Below are 19,856 nucleotides of genomic sequence, written 5' to 3'. Positions count from 1 at the left end.
GTGTAAATTCTCTGAACGCACATGAAGTTACATTGCAATATAGCAGCTGGAAAAGTAGTCCTTTCATTGGAAATTCTTCTTGCTACGAAGCAGCAATATGAGTTTGCACCATAATAGGCCTCACCTGAGTGGGTCATGTATTACTCATTATACAATAAATATTACATGGTAATAGACTGAATAACTATAGTAAGCTTATGTTCTTGGATAGTGATGCAGGATCCCATTTTGAGCCTTTTTATTTTCTCGATGAGGCAAGTGGATTCAGATATTATTGCATGCTTGCTATTGATAAAATGCTCATTCTGAACAAATCCTACATCTGCATATTTTTAGTGGTCAGGTATTAAGATATCAGTGGACCCTCTACTCCCCTCTTTTTCAAAAAACTTTGAAACTTTTCAAAACTAAGTGGTATTTAAGCACTGCTGCTTAAATCCAATCAAAGCAATGTCTAATTAAACTGCCCTTAGACACAGGTTCCTCCACATACTTTTGTCAGAAAAGTGTTTTAGAACAAGTATGTGTGCATTACTAGAAAGCTTTTCTATGCAATCAGCCCATCCGTTTTTAATTTACCCTTTTGGGTATAAAGATAACACTCCTTTAACTGGAAATTGTTATAAATATTTATTCTGCTTAATAGCTAAACTTGTGAATGCAATTCATCAATCATAGCTAGAGAATGCAATTGTGCAGTTGTCAACAATTAACAGGACATAAACAGTTGATGAATGTGCAGCTGAATTAAAGTGCTCCCTAGGATAACCTGAAATTATAAACTGGATCGTTTAAAGGAATCTAACAAAGGATCTTTATAATTAAAACAAAGCAGGGTTAATGGGATGTAAAATTGCATATAATCGCTGTGCAATAATGATTGAATTTTAAATTATTAAAAGCAAAATGAAGACTGAGAATATTTTGAAGGACTTTCTGGGTAAGATTTTGAGAGACCTGGGTAATAAATCAACAGTTTTGAGAAAGCTTTTTCTTTTGAGCATGGAGGAAAAGGTTTAGATGTAATGCAGAGGACCATAGTTCTTAATATCTTCAGTTAGATGTCTATCTGTTTTAATATACAGATTCTATAAGGTGATTCTCTGAGTACGTAACTTCTGTTGTTTCTGCTTGAGATAATTTGAGTGCCTTTCTGATCTTTGACTTTGTTAGAAATGTTCTGAAACAAAATATTTAAATTTAGTTGTAGTTAAAAAAATATAACATCTATATGCCTGTCACTAATAAATTGCATTTTCATTCTAAATCAATTGATTTACTGTGTTTGGTTCTGTTTTTTCTTGGTTTAGATAATGTTTTGTTAGGAAAGACTGAATGACACATATTTGTAGAATCCAGCATACAAACACTCTTATACAGCTGTCTAAAAATAGGAACTGTTATTAACAGTTTTTAGTATAACAAGAGTGTCTGACTGTAGATTTAAATTAATACTTTCAAGGAAAACATATGCAAAGATATTTAATTTGGAAGTGTAGAATAACACTGTCTGAAATATACCTGAAAGATTTAGAGACATCCTGGTTATGATCTTGAACTTTATGCTTCTTTTTAATCAGTCTCGTGCTATGAATATGTGATGCTGAGGGTATCACACATGTCAAGAGCTTCACTGATAGCAGCTTAATTAGGATTTCAGATTTACATTAGGGTATACACATAAGTAGGCTTCTTAAATTGAGAGCTGAATGCATCTGCAATGTTGGCTGTAAAAGAGGACATGAAAAGAGTTCTTTAGGAGTGATGTGTGAGGGAGATTACAACCCACATTTAAGTGGGGTGGTGATGGATGAGGTCAAAATAAAAGGGTGCAGGGTGACAAGAACAAGAGATAAGATAGAAGCACCCACCTCAAGTAAATATGTATGTAAATGCATAAAGCTTAGGAAACTAGCAGTTGAAACTAGTCCACATGCAATCACAAAACTATGACATCACTGGAATTAATGAGATTTGGTGGGACAGCCTACACTGCATGACAGAAGTGCTGTGACGGACAGATACAAGTTCCTTGGGAAAGATAGGCAGAGAGAGCAAGGAGGGAGTGTTGCCTTCTCTGTGAAGGAGCAGCTCAGATGTATGGAGCTCTTCAGTGGGATGGATGACAGTCTGGTTGATAACTTGCAGGACAGGATGAGAGGAGAGTCCATTAAGGGTGACATCATGGTGAGAGTTTGTTACAGACCACCCATTCAGGTTGAGAGAAAGGAAGAAGCATTCTTTAGACAATTGGAGGACGTATCTGGATTACAAACCCTAGTTCTCACAAGGATCTTTAACCTTCCTGACACCCTCTGGAAATGGAACAAGGTGGGATGCACACAGTTCAAGAAGATTTCTGGAGGCTGCTGGGGATGGCTTCTTGATACAGGATGAACCAACTAAGAGTGACACACAGCTGGATCTCCTATTCACTAGCAAGCAAGAATTGTTTTTCGATGTGGTAATTAATGGTATGTTTGGCTGTAGGTACCGTGAAATAGTGGAGTTCACTGAGGGAAGCGAGGATGGAGAGTAGCAGAGTATAGACTTCATGAGCGCAGATTTTAGCTCATTTGGGAAACTGATAGGTAGGATCCCATGGGAGGCAGATGTGGAGGTCAAGGAGCTCTGGAAAGGTGGCAGGCCTTTAAGTACAGCATTGTCCAGTGCAAGAACAGGAAAAAAACTAGATTTATCAAGGGACTGGTTTGGCTAACCAAGGAAATTACAGTAGAGCTCTGGTGCAGAAAGTGAGTACACAGGGAGGTGGAAGTAGAAGCAGGCTAGAAAGGAGAAATTTAGAAACATTGCTTGAGCATGTAAGGAATGCTGTCAGGAAGGCCAGTGCTCAACTGGAAATGAGACTTGGAAGAGATATCAAGTGCAACAAGAGCTTCTACCCATTCATTACTGGTAAAAGGCTGACCAAGGAAAATGTGGCTTGTTGCTGAATGAGATGGATGATTTAGTGACAGTTAAGACTGAGGTGCTTAATGCCTTATTTGCCTCAGTCTTCACCAAGATTTCTCAAGCCTCTGTCTTTAGTGAAAGGGTTCAAGGAGGAGAACTACCTGCAGTGGATGAGGATTGAGTCAAGGATTTCTTGAGACAACTTGTCCCATAAAAATCCATAATACCTGATGGGGTACATCTGATGGTAGTGAAAGTCCTTGCAAGGCTGATCGCTATTATCTCTGAAAGGTCAAGGAAATTGGGGTAGGTCACAGATGCATGGAGAAAGACAAATGTTGCACCTGTCTTGAAAATAGTCCAAAAAAACCGGAGAACTATAAGCTGGTCAGCTTTCCTTCTGTCCCTTGGAAAACCATAGAATCATAGAATCATAGAATGCTTTGGGTTGGAAGGGACCTTGAGAGATCATCGAGCCCAACCCCCCTGCAGTGAGCAGGGATTGAACCTGTGAACTTGGCATTATTAGCATGTAGCAAGTCCTTCTGGAACACATTTCTGGCCGCATGAAGGAGAAGGTAACTGAGAACAGCCAACATAGACTTACAAATGCTAAACCATCCCTGACCAACCTGTTTGCCTTCTATGATAAAACAACTAGATTTGTGGACATGAGGAGAGCAGTGAACATCATTTACCTTGACACTGGCAAGGTTTCCACACTGTGTCCCATAATACTCATGTATCAGAGTTAGAACACTAACCAGATCAGGTTGCTCAGAGCCCCATCCAACCTGACCTTGAATGTTGCCAGGGATGGGGCCTCCGCTACCTCTCTGGGCAACCTGTTCCAGTGCTTGACCACCTTCAGCGTAAAAAATTTCTCTCTTATGTCTAGTCTAAATCTATTCTTCTTTAGTTTAAATCCATTATTCCTTGTTCTGTCACAACAGGCCTTGCTAAAAAGATTCTCCCCATCCTTATAGGCCCCCTTTAAGTACTGGAAGGCCACAATAAGGTCTCCTCACAGCCTTCTCTCCTCCAGGCTGAACAACCCCAACTCTCTCAGCCTGTGCTCATAGGAGAGGTGCTCCAGCCCTCGGATCATTTTTGTGGCCCTCTTCTGGACCCACTCCAGCAGGTCCATGTCCTTCTTATGCTGAGGGCCCCAGAGCTGGATGCAGTACTCCAGGTGAGGTCTTACCAGAGCAGAGTAGAGAGGCAGAATCACCTCCCTCGACCTGCTGGCCACACTTCTTTTGATGCAGCCCAGGATATGGTTGGCTTTCTGGGCTGCAAATGCACATTGTTGGCTCATGTTCAGCTTTTCATCTACCAGTACCCCCAAGTCCTTCTCCGCAGGGCTGCTCTCAATCTCTTCATCCCCCATCCTGTATTGATATTGGGGGTTGCCCCGTCCCAGGTGCAGGACCTTGCACTTGGCCTTGTTGAACCTCATGAGGTTCACACAGGCCCACCTCTCCAGCTTGTCCAGGTCCCTTTGGATGACATCTCGTCCTCCTGGTGTGTCAACCGCACCACTCAGCTTGGTGTCATCTGCAAATTTGCTGAGGGTGCACTCGATCCCACTGTCTATGTCATTGATGAAGATGTTAAATAGCACCGGTCCCAGTATGGACCCCTGAGGGACTCCACTTGTCACCGGTCTCCATGTGGACATTGAGCCATTGACCACGACCCTCTGGATGCGACCATCCAGCCAATTCCTTATCCACCTAACAGTCCACCCATCAAACCCATATCTCCCCAATTTAGAGAGAAGGATGTTGTGGGGGACTGTGTCAAATGCTTTACAGAAGTCCAAGTAGATGACATCCATTTCTTTTCCCTTGTCCACTGATGCAGTTACTCTTTCATAGAAAGCCACTAGGTTGGTCAGGCAGGACTTGCCCTTGGTGAATCCGTGCTGGCTGTCTCGAATCACCTCCCTGTCCTCCATGTGCTTGAGCATATCTTCTAGGAGGATCTGCTCCATGATCTTCTCAGGCACAGAGGTGAGGCTGACAGGTCGGTAGTTCCCAGGGTCCTCCTTTCTTCCCTTTTTAAAAATGGGCACAACATTCCCCTTTTTCCAGTCAGCGGGGACTTTACCTGACTGCCATGACTTTTCAGATATCATGGAGAGTGGCTTGGCAACTACATCAGCCAATTCCCTTAGGACTCTGGGGTGCATCTCATCAGGTCCCATAGACTTGTGTACATGGAGGTTCTTCAGGTGGTCTTGAACCTGATCTTCCCTTACAGTGGGAGGGGATTTACCCCCCTGCTCCTCATCTTTTGGTCCATCGATTTGGGAGGAGTGAGGAGAGAGGTTGCTGGTGAAGACCGAGGCAAAGAAGTTGTGTACCTCAGCCTTCTCCTCATCTGTTGATATAAGGTGGCCATTCTTGCTCATCAAGGGGGGTATGCTTTCTTTAACCTTCCTTTTCTGGCTGACATACCTGTAGAAGCCCTTCTTGTTATTCTTTACGTCCCTTGCCAAATTCAGCTCCATCCTCGCCTTGGCCTTCCTGACCCCCTCCCTACAAAGCCGGGCAGTTTCCCTGTATTCCCTCCAGGACACCTGTCCCTGCTTCCACTGCCTATGCAGTTCCCTCTTACTCTTTAGTTTGACTAGCACGTCTTGACTCAGCCATTCATTGTCCTTTCATTTAAAATAATTTCCTTTATTTTTTACAGAATTTCCTCATTTTAAATAGCAGGAGTAGCCTGATCATAATATAAATCTGAGGAAACATGAGACTATATTTCATCTCAGATTTAAAATTTTAAGCTTTGTTTCTGTAATTTTATCTCTCTACCTAAGTCTGCTTTCTGCCTTTAGCCATGAAAATACATACTTTTGCATATCAACCTACCTGGACCTCTAAGCATACTTAAAATTCACAGGAGGCCTTTTTCTTTTAAACCCTGTTTTGTTGAGAGTTTTCACTAATTTCCTGGGAGGAGTAGCAGAATGTTTAAATAGACTGGAAATTTGTGTTTGTTTAAATTTAGATGAATTGCTGATTAAATCCTGAAAAGAGGCTAATAAAGACTTACATTCTTTCCATGTTACGTCAGCTAGGATTGTTGGGTAACTGCAGCAAATTTACTTTTGGACATCCTGTTGCTGTTTGGCAGTTCTGGTATGTTTGTTTTGTGGTAGATGAGCTCACAGTCATTATTCACTGTCTACAATACTTAAATGTTCAGGCCCTGTGTTAAAAGGTATATCTGTGATGCCATTTGCCATATTTGATTTATGACGTGCATTTACAGTTGGATCCCTAGGTACTCCTTTAAGAACCCTTTTAGTAGTTGGGTCCAAGAAGGATGGAGAAAGAATGCTGTTCCTTGTTTCTGTCTTGACAATGATCTTGATCACAGGAACCTTGAGGTCAGAATGGGCACCTTATCTGAATCATCCAGGAATGCAAGATACTTGGTCTTCAGACATCATGGATATCATGTAGCTGAGGGCTACCAGAACAACTTGCAAAGGATTCCAGTCTCATGTGCAAAATCCAATATATGCAAATCCAGGCAGAAAATAGCACTGAGAAAGCAGTAGCACTCGGATACAATATATAAATAAGAAAAAAGATGTTTGATTATTCTGTCTTTGACAGATGTAACCAAATTATGTTGCTGTATTGTCATCCTCACCAATTATAACTTTTGATTGGAGGATTCCTTTATCAATTGTGAGTGGCTGTTTTATGGAAATTAATCCTAAATGTCATCTTCCATCAGTAGAAGATACCTGTCATAGACACTTCAGTAAAACTGGGCACTGAGTGTCTGTATTTCTGTTCCAGCTGAGACAGGAGCTTGAGCTCCCTGTTAGATGTGGTTTTTTTATAATATCATACTATTTACTACATCTCTCCTTGCTCTACCTCCAGACTAATAGTCAGTTTGCATTAGACAAAGTATACATTGTTATGGTAACCCTCTATCTTTTTGTAGGGTCAGTACAGCTGGAGTTCTTAGATCTGTTTGAAGTTTTGAGGCATCCTCTCACCTTTCTAACCTTGCCTGACCTGGTCATATCTCAAAGCTGAGGCTGATTCTGATATGCAGGCCATCTCAGTTGTAGCTGCTGGTCTTGGAGGTTTACTGGATGGTCACTAATTCAAAGAGACAGATTCCTCTTCATTTAAAAAATTCTTACGCAAAATAGAAAATCTTTATGAAGAGTGGAATAGATTTTTTTGTAGTCAACTCTAAGTTTCACTGAGTCTGTTACAGCTTCTGTGGCATTTCTGAAACATTAATAGTTACCCTCCATGAAGTTTATCTTGCCAATGTGCTCGTGTTGTAGTCCAGTAGCTGGTCTTTGTATGCTGTGATTTCAAACTTTTCTGTAGTAAATTCTTCATCATTGCCCTTTTACTAGAAATCAGACTGCTGTATTAGACTTTACCTTCTAAAGTTTATAGGAATTTACTTTCAAAGCATTTACAGCAGTACAACATCTTGTAGAACTTCAAACTCTTCAAGTTAGACCAGTTTATGAATCCTATTATAGATACCAAGTGCAACAATAGGTTTCATTTCTTATGAATGCCATTAAGAGTAATAATTGTCAAAACAACTGTGTTTGGTGAAAAAGTGGCATATTTCCAGGCTGTTTCTTGGAAAGATTAAGCTATGGGCGTCTGATGAAAGTAAGTCAGAAACATCTGTTTCCCTGGACATGTGAGTTGGCAGAACTTCAGGAATGAGTAGAAGAAGCAAGACCTTAGCTAAATTATAACAAATGTTCATTTTGTAACCTGTTTTGAAAATTGCTGCTTGGGAATGCTGCTTTTTTTGTTTATCTCAAATGAAAGAAAGATTGGGTATCATAAGCACAATTGTTTTATCTAGCAGCGTAACAGCTAAGAGCTCTCTTTCTCTCTGTGTGAGATTATTACTAGAAAGAACTGACTGCAGGATAGCAAAGTCAGTTTAGAATAGTTAGTGAGATACGAGTTTTCATCCTTCAATTCTGATAGGTGTACAAGTAGCACAAATGTCACAACCTATCCCAGTCCACATCTAAATGTGTTGCAAACATTTTACGGTTTTTACATGTTTCCAAGACAGTTTGGGTATCACCTTATCACCATCTCTATTTCCAAAACTCTAAAAAAACAAACAAAAAAATTCTCCCAGACTCTGGATATTTACCTGAATGACTTCTTGGAATGTGAAGCTCCACAATCCAGCCTTTTTAAACCCCAGTATCTGAAAAAACGGGGCTTCTGATTGATTACACGTACTTTTTCACAACTTCCTTTAACCTGTAAGCACTCTGGTCTTCCAAAGTAACCTTACTGAGGATGGAGTTCAGGAAAGCAAGCCACATGGGTTGAAAATAATTTCTTACGTACTCCTAAACAACATTTGCAAATAACTCATATTTATGAATTGGCATGTCCTGAGACATACTCTTACCTAGTCTGCTCTCACTCTTAAGTCTGAGACTCTTTGAGTTTTAGGTAAAGGACAGCCTGCCATTTACTCTTGTTCCTACAGATACTTAAGCTCTGTCATGCTTATTTTAAAGTACCAGCATATCTTAATTCTAGTTTTTACTTCCATTTTCCATATGTTCAGCTGGAAACTTCACAGCTATCTGTACAGAAAGCTCATTTCCCCATAAAAGTGTACCAGGAATTGAGTCACAAGTGATTTTACACTGCTCTGTTGGTGGATTCCTTACTGAAAGTCCTTTGATTCAGTCTAAAAACAAATAAAACCCACTTCCAAGTAAGGGAGCTTTAACTGTGGTTCATAAATTTGTGGGCATTAATAGGAATCAAGCTTGTCTTGGTAAAGAGAAACCGTAAGTTACCAAGTCAGTGTTTAATCTCTACCTTTTGCAGTAAGAATTGCTGCTCAAAGAGGATAAGATTTTTCCTGGTCATCAGTTCCTGGCTGAGATCAGCTCAGCTGGGGAAGGACACAGCAGCACATTTGGCTTCAATTCTGGTAGGAGTTTCAGTGGTGCAACTGAAGAAGTGGTCACACAGGATAAAGCCAAACGTTATTCTAGGTCAACGTCTTTTTTCTTTTGGTAAATCACACATTACTGGAAAACGGTATAAAAATTACAGCAGGCCTGTACTTTCAGACAACTCCTTAGCCCTGTGGGAGGGCTACTAATAAGTATGACCAGAAGGCCTGATTCATCACTGTCTCAACACCAATCTATCTACTAGGTCTTTTGAGGGTGGTGCTTGCTAAGGCAGGATGAGGATTTACAAGGGTGAATGAGAACAGTGGGTATAATTCAGTCACAACAAATGTTCAGTTGTCAGTGATAAGGAGATCTCACTAAAAAACATGTCTTATTTCCAAAGTAGAGTAAAAATGGTACTGCTGTCAGATTTCAGATCTTCACTCTGTTTAGCAAGTATATATGCATTGTGTGCCTCAAGCTCCTTCTTACTTGGATTGGTCACTCCAATACATGATGGTCTGGGAAAGATACAGAGAATAGGTTTTTCCCCAAAAAGGAGTGCTCTGTAAAAATCTGTGGAAGGGAGGCATAGTTGAGCAGATGACCGAAATATCAGTCAGGATATATTGGGTGGGTTTCAAACCTGCATTAATATAAATATCACACAATGTAATATGTTATGTAAATACTTTATAACGTAACAGTACATGATGTTCATGTTCTTGAGAATATATGTTAGAGACTGTTGGTTCATCTTTTGGAAATGTCTGAGGAGGTAAAAAAACAATCTGTCACTGAAATTTTCTTGTGCAAAATCAGAGAATATAGGGCTAAGAAAAAGGAAAACACAATTCTAGAATTGCCTCAGAAAAGGTATTTCCATTGAAATAAGGCAGCATTAATGTTACTATGTAAATAGTGACTAGAACTTGTCTAGAATACTGCTGACAGTTCTGGCTATGCACTTGCAGAAAAGGTAAAATCAGTGTATGAAATTAATAAAAACCCAAAAGGCAATCTCTTTTACTAACTGTTTTGCTGGAGAGCAAGTTTTTGTCAGAGAGCTGATTTACTTAGCCTAGTAAAATAGGGATAGATGGAATATCAGACAGTCAATAGAAGGAAGAAGAGTTGTATAAACCTAAGGACAACATTTGCATAAAATGAAACAGTAAAGACTGTTGAAGAATACATTTGGATTGGAAAGTAAAAGGGTTTTAACCTTCAGAGCACCTTCCAAAGCTGTGCTAAAGGCAAGCAACTTGATCACATTTTCATAAACTGAAGACACATCTCATGAGCTAGATTTCAGGAAAATGCCTTTTCATGCCTTGAAAGAGTTTGTATGACATAGCTGCATGTTGTAGTGAAGGAGTGAATTTGCTGACCTAGAGGTCTTTGTTCCTTTCTCTTATTTGCAGTGCATGAAGGGAGATTTTTTTTGATGTATTGGCAGACTTTGATACTACTGAGTGTGAGATTTTTCCTGGTTTGGGATCCTTTCTGAATCATTTCTATTGTTTTCTATGAGAATCAAAAAGATAGTTTGAAGCACTTTTTCTCATGCCAGAAAAGCATGAGGTTTCTTTTTTTTTTCTTTTAATCTTACGCCATGCATGTGATTGAGTTAGTAAGGAGTTAGATAAATTGGAAAGTATTCAAAGGATGACGACATTACCATGCATGTTCATCAAGTGTAACCCAGTTAGGACAGTATGCTGAGTTGTGCTGTGTCTATATGAATTTGAGATTCAATCAGAGTTAGCTGGCTATGATTTAGTCCAGATGTAACAGTAGTAACACTTTTACCATCTTTTGCTTAGTAGAAATACAGTTTGAGAATACAGGATAACTTCCCATTAGAAGGGAAAATCAGTACCAAAAAAATTATTTTTAAGTAGTGTTTTTAAATTTAAAAAAGTAACAAGTTTCCTTGAACAAGTACAGCAAGCACATAAGCAAGTTCCTTTGCAAAAGTAGGCATTGCTTCCCTGACCTGGTAGTAGCTGCCTTTCCTTTCAAAGCTAAGATGACACTTTTAACTGCTTTAACTTATTATGCTTCTGTTTTCTGCACTACATTCTTGCACTTACAAACCAAAACATCCAGGCCAAAGCTTCTTTTGGAGGCATGCAAGATTTCTAAATGATGGCCTAGATTTTAACCCTTCTCTTTTTCAAAAGCCTGTCTTTCTGGCAAGGGATTTTAAGACTAGTGTAATTCTTAATGGTCGTCTAGATGCAGAAGCATAGTTTACCTAGTCTTTGAAGTTCTATCTTAGGTGCATACAAGCACCTAAGGTAAGTGAATCACAATATATCCCTTATTAGCACACATTGATACAATATTATTTAATGATTATATAGTGTTGATAGGTTGTGGCCTCACTTTTGTCATAATCCCAATGTACTGATCACCATACAAACAATTTTTCATCTTTTTCTTGAAGAAACCGCCAACAGTGGTAGAGATATGAAAGTGCATGAAACAACTGGCTAGACACAGTCAAAATAATACTGAGAAATTCCATAGATAAGATTTTTGACAACAAACAAAAAGGAAGTGAGCTGGTATGTCTGTAGTTTTAAATAAAACGAAATAGCCTAGACTGTCCTATGTTTATACTGCTTAAGGTTAGCACTTGCTAACTTACTATTTTGTCTGTTCAGTTCAGATTGTTTGAAATAACATGAGGCCTACCCACTAGAATGATGTGTTCTGTGTGTGCTGGGGTTGGTGTGAAAACACCTGGAGAACTTTCTTGAGTAGCACTGGAGTGAGGTTAAGTTGATTCAGTCTCATTGACGTGTCTTCAGTGAACTGTCCCTTGGACCATGCCTTTACATTTTGTGGATGGAAGTTAGAATGAGACAAAAAATGAGTGGAGGCAAAGCTGATGACTTGAGTGCTGTAGGCAGTCAGGACCCAGTGCTCAGGCATGCTCCCTGGTCCCCTCTTGTCATCTCCTTGACTCTGGACACTGAAGACCTGTGGCATTTCGAGGTAACCTGAAATCTGACTTAGTTTGCCTGATGTGCTAGCCAAAAGCTGCAGCAACTCCAAAGTTGTTCCCAAATGCATCAGGTCTCTCAGTCTCTGGAGCAAAAAGGTCCATAAGTGGGGTGGGAGGTACAGCTGGGGTCACTAGCAGTTTCAGTCAGCTGATTTGAATCATCTGCTGCATGTCTATAGTTTTCATTTTCTGTAAAGCAGCTAGAGACTAGTGCCGACAGATTTTTTTCTTTTTCTTCTTTTTTCCTATTTTTTCTTTTTTTTTCCTTTTTTTTTTAATATGTCTTTTTCCCTGAGTATTGGCAAGAGGTTTGTTTATAACTTGTGGAAATTAGCATTCTCTGGGAAACCATTTGAAGTCCTTTGGAAGTGCTTTAGTGCATAAATGGCCGCAGAGAATGTGAATACTTCTTAATACAGATAAATATGTCTAAGGTGAAGATGGTATGTATTTATCATTGCTCATGAACAGAGGCAGCTTAGATTGTTTTTTGAGGTATAAAAACTATGCCCACATGTCCCAGATAATAAACCCAGTGGACTGAAATTAGTCTTGATCTTTTATCACCAAATTCTTGGTGGCCGGGAGTGTCTAAGAAGCCTATTGATTTCACCTAAAGCCATTTGGAACTAGAAATCCTGCCTGGACCACAGCTGACTCAAAGATACTGAATTTGTACTGTGCTCCATTTATTGAATAGTTTATTCATTCAGGAAGGGATGCACAGCTAGTAGACACTTGAAATCTGTGTGTTCAGTTTTGAAATCCTAGCTAGTTTGTTCCAGGTCATTAATGTCATATGGAAAAGTTCAGGAAGACCTGTGAAGCGAATTTTGATTAGAGATGTTAAACACTCACTTGTAGCATTTTCTCATTTTAGAGAAGCTTGTTAAAGTCATGAATGTTCACTCCTAATCATATCTGAGGGCAGTTCTACACTTACCTCTTAACAATAAAAATCTGAACACTTAACGGTAATAAAATACAAAAGCATATCATCCAGCAGCGTAGATTAAAAAATAAAGCTAAGTTTTGAAGACTGCAATGGAGGCAACTTTAGTCTTTCAGCTTATATTTTACCAAAAACTTTTTGCTTTCAAGAATAGAAAAAGGGTTAGATATAATAAAAAGGCTTATGAAAAGCATGAATATCCACTGTGAAACCTTGATCCAAGCTTGTTTGTCTGTATCTCTAAACAGAGGCCCCAACATTTATGTCTTCCCATGCCACACACCCTTATTAAACATTAGTTCAGGGTAAGTGATTTCCTTTCTTTACAGATGGTAGGACACACCAAAGAAGGCAAGAATAGAGTTCAGATCTTTCCATCTTATAGATGTAAGATCTAGTAATCATGGCTTTCATTTGTGGTGCTTCTAAGCACCAGACACCAACCTTAGGGTGGAATTTGCTAGAAATTTCACATTCTTAATATAAGAATCTGTGAAACACTTAAGTGTTTCCCTGATGCTGCAAGAAGGAAAATCCCAGACTGTGTGCCAATATGACACAAAGAGAAACAGTTCTTCCTGATCCTAAACAGACCTGTCAGATCTTTGTATCCTGAAAGATATTTCCTCCCTGCTGATAAGAAAAGCAAAGCAATTTTGAATAGAACGGGCAAGCTTAGATATGGACTGTAGGGGCGAAAAAGCAGTTGCTTTCATGCTTCCTGCTCAATAAGATATCGACATTATTAACAACACGTTGTTTATGCTGCAATTTTATTATGCATCTCATGGTATTCAGCAGTGTTTACAAGACTCTTAATTTAAGGTGTCTGATTGACATCCTCAGTCTCAGTCCAATCTTAATCTACTTTTTCCTTCTAAGTAAGGTTTGTCTAGTTCTGATGCCATGAAAACTTGGAAACATGATGCACTTTTCACTCCAGTGTTTGAAAATTTATATTTTTTATATTATTTTGCAGTTTTAATAGAATTTTAAATCTTCAGTAATCTCATGATTTTTTTAAGACTTTGAAATTGCAATATTTATGTTTAATGATATAATGGTATCAATAAGAGTTTAAGCCATTGTCTAGATTTTTTTTAATGATAGTATAGTATTCATATTGAGACTGCTGCTAAAAACATACTAGAAATACAATACTTCCATAAAGAACTTTTCTGTTTAGTAATAAATAGCAAGCTTTTTCCATATAACATGATTTGTTTTTACTTTCACAAATGCAGAAAAGTTTGGATAAAATAAAATTTTTCATGTCAACTAATTTGGCAATTGCATTACAGTAGTTTCATTAATTTTATTTTTTTCCATTTTAAGTAAATCTGCTGAAATAGCTTATTTGAAGTATATAAAATACAAAGGTTGATTTTGATTTTTCTTATTTTAGATTATTATGTCATGCAATGAAAGACCATATAGTGCGTGTTGCAAATGAAGCAGAATTTATTTTGAACCGACAAAGAGCTGAAGATGTCCACAAGCATGCTGAGTTTGAGGTAAGCCTGAAAATTGGTGCATTTCTCCTTCTCTGTTTTCACTCAGTTGTCACCTAGACTGTTACCCCATACAATAACGATTTTTTTCTTCCAAGAAAGAAATTTACATTAAAGGTATTTCAAAACTAGTTTTTAAAAGCTTTGGTAAATGTCAAACACAAGGAATGGGTATAATTTCTCATCTCCTCACTGAAATTCATTAAAACATTTACAGCTTGAAGAAATCCCTTAATCAGAATGTCTAAACTGGTATGGCAGACCCTTTAGCTTCACAAAGAAATTTTCTGATTTTTTGCAAATAATCATGCAAATTACATTAATAATTATCTTTGTTGTATTTTATCAACAGTATATATAAAGTTCAGTAAGAAAGAAAAGCAATTAACACATTTAAGGCATTTCATGAAAAATAAGAAATAGAAATGTTTTGTCAAACAGTATTTTAAGGTAATTTTGTTAGAATATTTTGCATTTTGGAGCACTTTATAAATTATAGCAAGTAAATGTTCTATATTGAACTATGATATTATGTATCTTTCCTGCTAGTTAGGAATCATTAACTATTGACAGTAAGATTGTGTTTAAAATCTCTATTCTTTTTAAGTGTTGGAAGAACATGGCAGCTGGATCCCATAACTCTTTAATGTCTATAATTCTTACTCCTAGAAGGAGTCAACATTCAATTGCTTTTTCATCAGTGAGTGTTGCAGTATACAGTTTAAATTACATTGCTTGAAAATGATGCAAATATACAAAAAAAAAAGTTTTTAAAAAGTGTTCAATTTAACAGGTTTTTTATTATTTCTTCAGAGTTAATTTTGTTCCTATTCAACAAATTTTCATGTAAAAGTGATGGAGTAAAGTTAAAGATTCATTTTTTACATGATTTAGTCAAATATGGTTTTGCATTTTTATCGTGTTTTATACATTTCAGCGTCACTGGTTTTTATTATTTCCAAACCTGACTGTGCTTGCATACATTTGTGTATGTGTAAGTATATATACACAAACATACATTTCCACGTTTTAATGCTCAAGTGACCTAACATTAGGATTAAGATAGACTGACTTAGTATTGATGATAATAAATAGCTGTATCAATTCGTTCATCTGTCAGAAAATGTCAGCAAGCACCTGGTGGCTAGAAATAGGATCCAGTAATCTTAGTTTTGATGAGGTTTTTATCTCCTTGAAACAGCTCTCTTAAATGTGCACTTTGATGTACTAGTTCTTGTGCTCCTTGACCTAGCTGAAAAGTGTGAGACACAGAGATATCTGTTGTCATTTTGAATACACATAACCTTTACTTCATTTTGTCAGAGCAGACAGCAGACACTTGTCATATGGGATTGCAACAACTTTATTACCAAGCATATACTGGATATTTTGAACTTAGATAAAATCACATTTACAATTAAGTGTGTGTCAGAGTGAAGTTTCATATTGCCTCAACAATAAATAACATTTGATATTTATCAGAGCATCATGCAGTAACCTAAGATGACAATAGAAGATTGAGTTATCTGCTCTTTGAAGAATACATTGAGGTATAAGATCTGTCAGAACTCTAGACAAAATGAGAATATTCAATTAACTTCCAGCTTCTGTTAGCAAATAGGATTTAGAATATTAACTAAATTCCCTAAAGAAATAGCCTTAAGTCACTCTTATTGTCTGGTAAAGAAACCAACACATTTTTCATATATGAAAATTTTTCATTATATTTGTCACATGAAAAACCTCTGCTACATGTTTTAGATGAGTAAGATAAAATGATAAAATCTGCAAGTCATAAAAGAAAATTATGAAATGTAGCCTGTGTTAAATATGAAACTCAGATATGCTTAAATAGGTGATGGTTAAAGTCTGAAAGAATGTTTTATATATTGTCTTTAATAATGGTAGGTATGTAACTGGATATTTTATTATTCATTCTACTTGAAAGTAGTAAGGACAAAGAGATTTCTGGTAGTTTTCTGTTGCATAATTGTAAATCTGTCATTTTCTTTTAATAAGCTGTATTGGTGTATGTTCTGGGTTTTAGTACATGTTAATCATTGCTCTCAGCCAGAGAAGTGAGTGGCTATTTTATTTTTACCTTTTAAGCTTTAATTGAATCATTATGGGTGAAATGATCTGGCCCATGCTGCACGAAGTTACTGTGTTGCCTATGTAGGGGGGAGGCTGTGGACCAGCATCTAAATTTTATCCTGTGACTCCAGTTGCAGTGAGGGCCAGGGAAATTCCTCCCAGAGTGGGTGCTTCACAGTTAACTTTCATTTTGTTAACCTTTGTAATTGTTCAGGAAGAAAAATGAAAATTTAATTTTACTGTCCAATGAGCTGGTGAAATATTAACCTCATTACTAAGGCAGATCATTGTACTAATTGGTGCTTCCCTGTACAAGAAGATAAATTGAAAAATGAATTAACCCTTTATGAATTAGTGTGATGATTATTCTTTTCCAGATAGATTACTTGAAATAATGGCTGTAACACGGTGGAAAGACCACTGTTAAAATCTTACTGAATGCTAATATGATCTGTAATAAAAAGGTAGTGTGCAGAAATAGGAAGAATAAAGTGCAAATTAGTATGAGGTTAACTTAATTTTAATTGCTCTTTTGAATATTAGAAAATAAGCTTCTATTCAGCATTCTGTTACAGCATTGAATGTTGGTTAAACACTCTAAAACGATGCACAATAACTGTGCATGGAAAAAGGTCTCTTAAAAGGTGATTTTAAAATTAGCTGTTTTGAGAAAATCTAGCCTTTGTAAATTATACCTAGAAAATTATACGTATAATGGATTTATTTGAATTAGTATAGCTACATTTGCTTTGTTTAGACATTTTGAAAGGATCTTTACTAGGAAGAGAAATTGAGTTTGAACTTAACATGATTTTGAGAAAAGAAATGGAAAAAATATTTTGTGCTTATTATACATAAAGAAAGGATTTATCAAAACTAAAATACACTATAGAGTTTTGACAGTTTTAGAAAAAAAAAATTTGCATTAACATCAATAACCATAGCATTTATTTTAGACGTAGTTATCTCTTAAAGGAAACATGATGAAAACATTAGATCTTTTTCAGTTTAAAAGATGAGTGATTTTTTAACCATTAGAGCTTTTTAGAAATGGTAGTATGTTATGAAAATTTTTCATGTTGTGATACAAAATAGAAAATATACTCCTTAATTTCATAGTCAAAGAAGTTTCTCTTTAGTGTGTGTAATAATAAAATTATCAAATGGCTTTTTAATTGTAGGTTTTATTGCAATTTAAAAATCAAAAACAGTGTACATAATTTTTTCCTGCATATTATGTTATGTATGTTATACCTGTATTTTATACCTGAGAACACATGAAACTTTTACAAATAAAGACCAACCTTTAAGGCATACCCGTGGTCACACATATGCACACAGAGATGTATAGCTAAATGTTTTTAATTGCAATTCACTTGTCTTTGCTGTTGATATTTCAGTTTTTATATGTTTTAAGTGAGTGCTTTTTCATGGATAATATGTAGTAGTAGAACCATTTCAATTGAATGATGTGTCCTCTTCCTCTTCAAAGTAGTTTGAAGAGTTCTTGTCACATTTAAAGAGTTTTAGTAAATACTCATTTTAAGGTGATTCTAAATAGCCTGTCTTTTATGAAGTAGATGTACTTTCATTCCTAGTCGCAGTGTGCTCAGTATGCTGCTGACAGAAGAGAGGAGGAGAAGATGTGTGATCATCTTATCAGTGCTGCTAAGCATCGAGATCACGTTACAGCCAATCAGCTGAAACAGAAGATACTCAACATACTAACAAATAAGCATGGTGCCTGGGGAGCTGTGTCTCACAGGTAAGCTGCAAATGTAAAATGTGGGGCTTTTAAATGTTACTTTCAAAGTTTAAGAAAAGCAGTCATTGTATAACTGAAATACGAATGTATTAGGAGCTAGTATTGCTAAAATATATTTTCCCTGTTAGTCTCTTCTGGTTCTTGAGAAGTCCTCTTTGCTAAAGATTTGCTAAAGATCAAACTCCTTTATAGACTGAAAACGTAATATTTTACCATATTTTAAATGAATTGTAATGGGTATTTGTTGATTATAATGCAGTTTTACTGTTAGTATATCAGTAGGTTTGGAGGCTTCTGCCAGTATTAGAATCCGAGTGCAGTGTTCTGAATGAGATACTGAGACATGTAGAGATTTCCATATAGACATCGACAGAGGAAGCCTGATATAGAGAGAGTCAAAACAACTTGTCTAGCATTATAGAGTAAGTCAATATTAGAATAACCAGCAGAACCAGGTCACTTCAGTCGCTGTCTAATGCTTTCTTCTGTTTATAGATTTTTCTGTGCAAGTAATGAACTGGTAAGATCCACTGGTAAATCTTAACTCTCCTACAACAAAACAGTAGTCAGTGCCAGCCATGCACAGTCAAACTCTGCATGCTTAAAGCAAAACTTATATTGTACTTAAATGTAGCACATGCAAAGCTGAACATAACCAAAGTGCAGCTCAATTCTACAGGTACTCCTGTTAAAGAAATAAAAAAAAATAAAAAAGCATGAGTCACAATATATAATTCTTACTGTATGTAAGTTATAGTATTTGAGGTTTTAATCAGAGTTGTGTTGCATGCTGTTTTTAAAAGTTCGTTCTATTCAACATAGGGGTGAAATTAAACATTTTCATATATCATGCAAAAAAACAGAGCCTTGCTCTTCTGAATCACAAAAATAGCCAGTGGCTAAGGTGCTGACCCTCATGTGGAAGACTTGAGCTCAAATTGCTCCTTTCCTTCACTCAGAGCAAGGTCTTGAACCTGGGTCTGCCATGCGAGCGCCCTGTCTGCAAAACTAGAGACTGCCAAGTCTCTCTCTCTTTTGTGCATTCTAGCCACAAATATTCGATTATTTATTCAAAGTGGAACAGCTCAAACAAGAGAAATCAAGGAAGTTCTGCTTCCAAATATCCAAATTTTTAGTTTAATTTTCTATTTAAATCCTGTTTAAGTCTGCTCTGAGTCAGGCAGAGCAGACTGGAAAGTTCCGTTTCAGCTCTGAGAAACCTTTTCAGTAAAAATCTAGTTGATTTTCTCTAGATAAATATTTTCTTTCAACAAATTTATTTAAATGTAGCTTGAATACATATCTAGGGCTTAAGCTTATTAGAAAAGTTGTCAAGTAATAAATTTGACACATCAGTAATAATGTTTAATAAATACCACATATACTGTTCATCCTTTTTGTCATTCTGTCTAGTTGGCTCTTGCAGTTATACAGTGTTAAAAAAATTTAATTTTTCATGTTCATCATCCTTATATCTTCCAAAGAAGTCACTATTTCCTGGATGATGATGGAGGTGTATTTAGTTTTTAAGGTGGTAGAAAGTGTAGAAATTCAGCCTTATGGAAATTCTGTAGTCTAATGCCAGAGATATTCTGGTGGAAATTACAAAAATGACATGTAGAAGATTGTGATATGGTTAATTCAAAACGGCCTTA

At 36.9% G+C, this 19,856-nt stretch overlaps 1 protein-coding gene across 4 annotated transcripts in view; it reads left to right on the top strand.

Annotated features, from left to right (window-relative positions):
- NBEA (neurobeachin) overlaps positions 1 to 19,856 on the top strand; it is a 532,307-nt gene that overhangs the window by 277,412 nt on the left and 235,039 nt on the right. For all 4 annotated transcript variants that reach the window (XM_075727933.1, XM_075727935.1, XM_075727932.1 and 1 more), the window contains 2 exons: positions 14,237 to 14,345; positions 18,035 to 18,201. In XM_075727933.1, the coding sequence (XP_075584048.1) occupies positions 14,237 to 14,345; positions 18,035 to 18,201 (276 nt within the window). The remainder of the gene's footprint in view (positions 1 to 14,236; positions 14,346 to 18,034; positions 18,202 to 19,856) is intronic.

The sequence above is a fragment of the Pelecanus crispus genome, chromosome 1 (genome assembly GCF_030463565.1).
Source record: "Pelecanus crispus isolate bPelCri1 chromosome 1, bPelCri1.pri, whole genome shotgun sequence".
NCBI lineage: Eukaryota > Metazoa > Chordata > Aves > Pelecaniformes > Pelecanidae > Pelecanus > Pelecanus crispus.
Note: the sequence above shows the minus strand (reverse complement) of the source record. Positions and strands in the feature narration are given on the sequence as shown.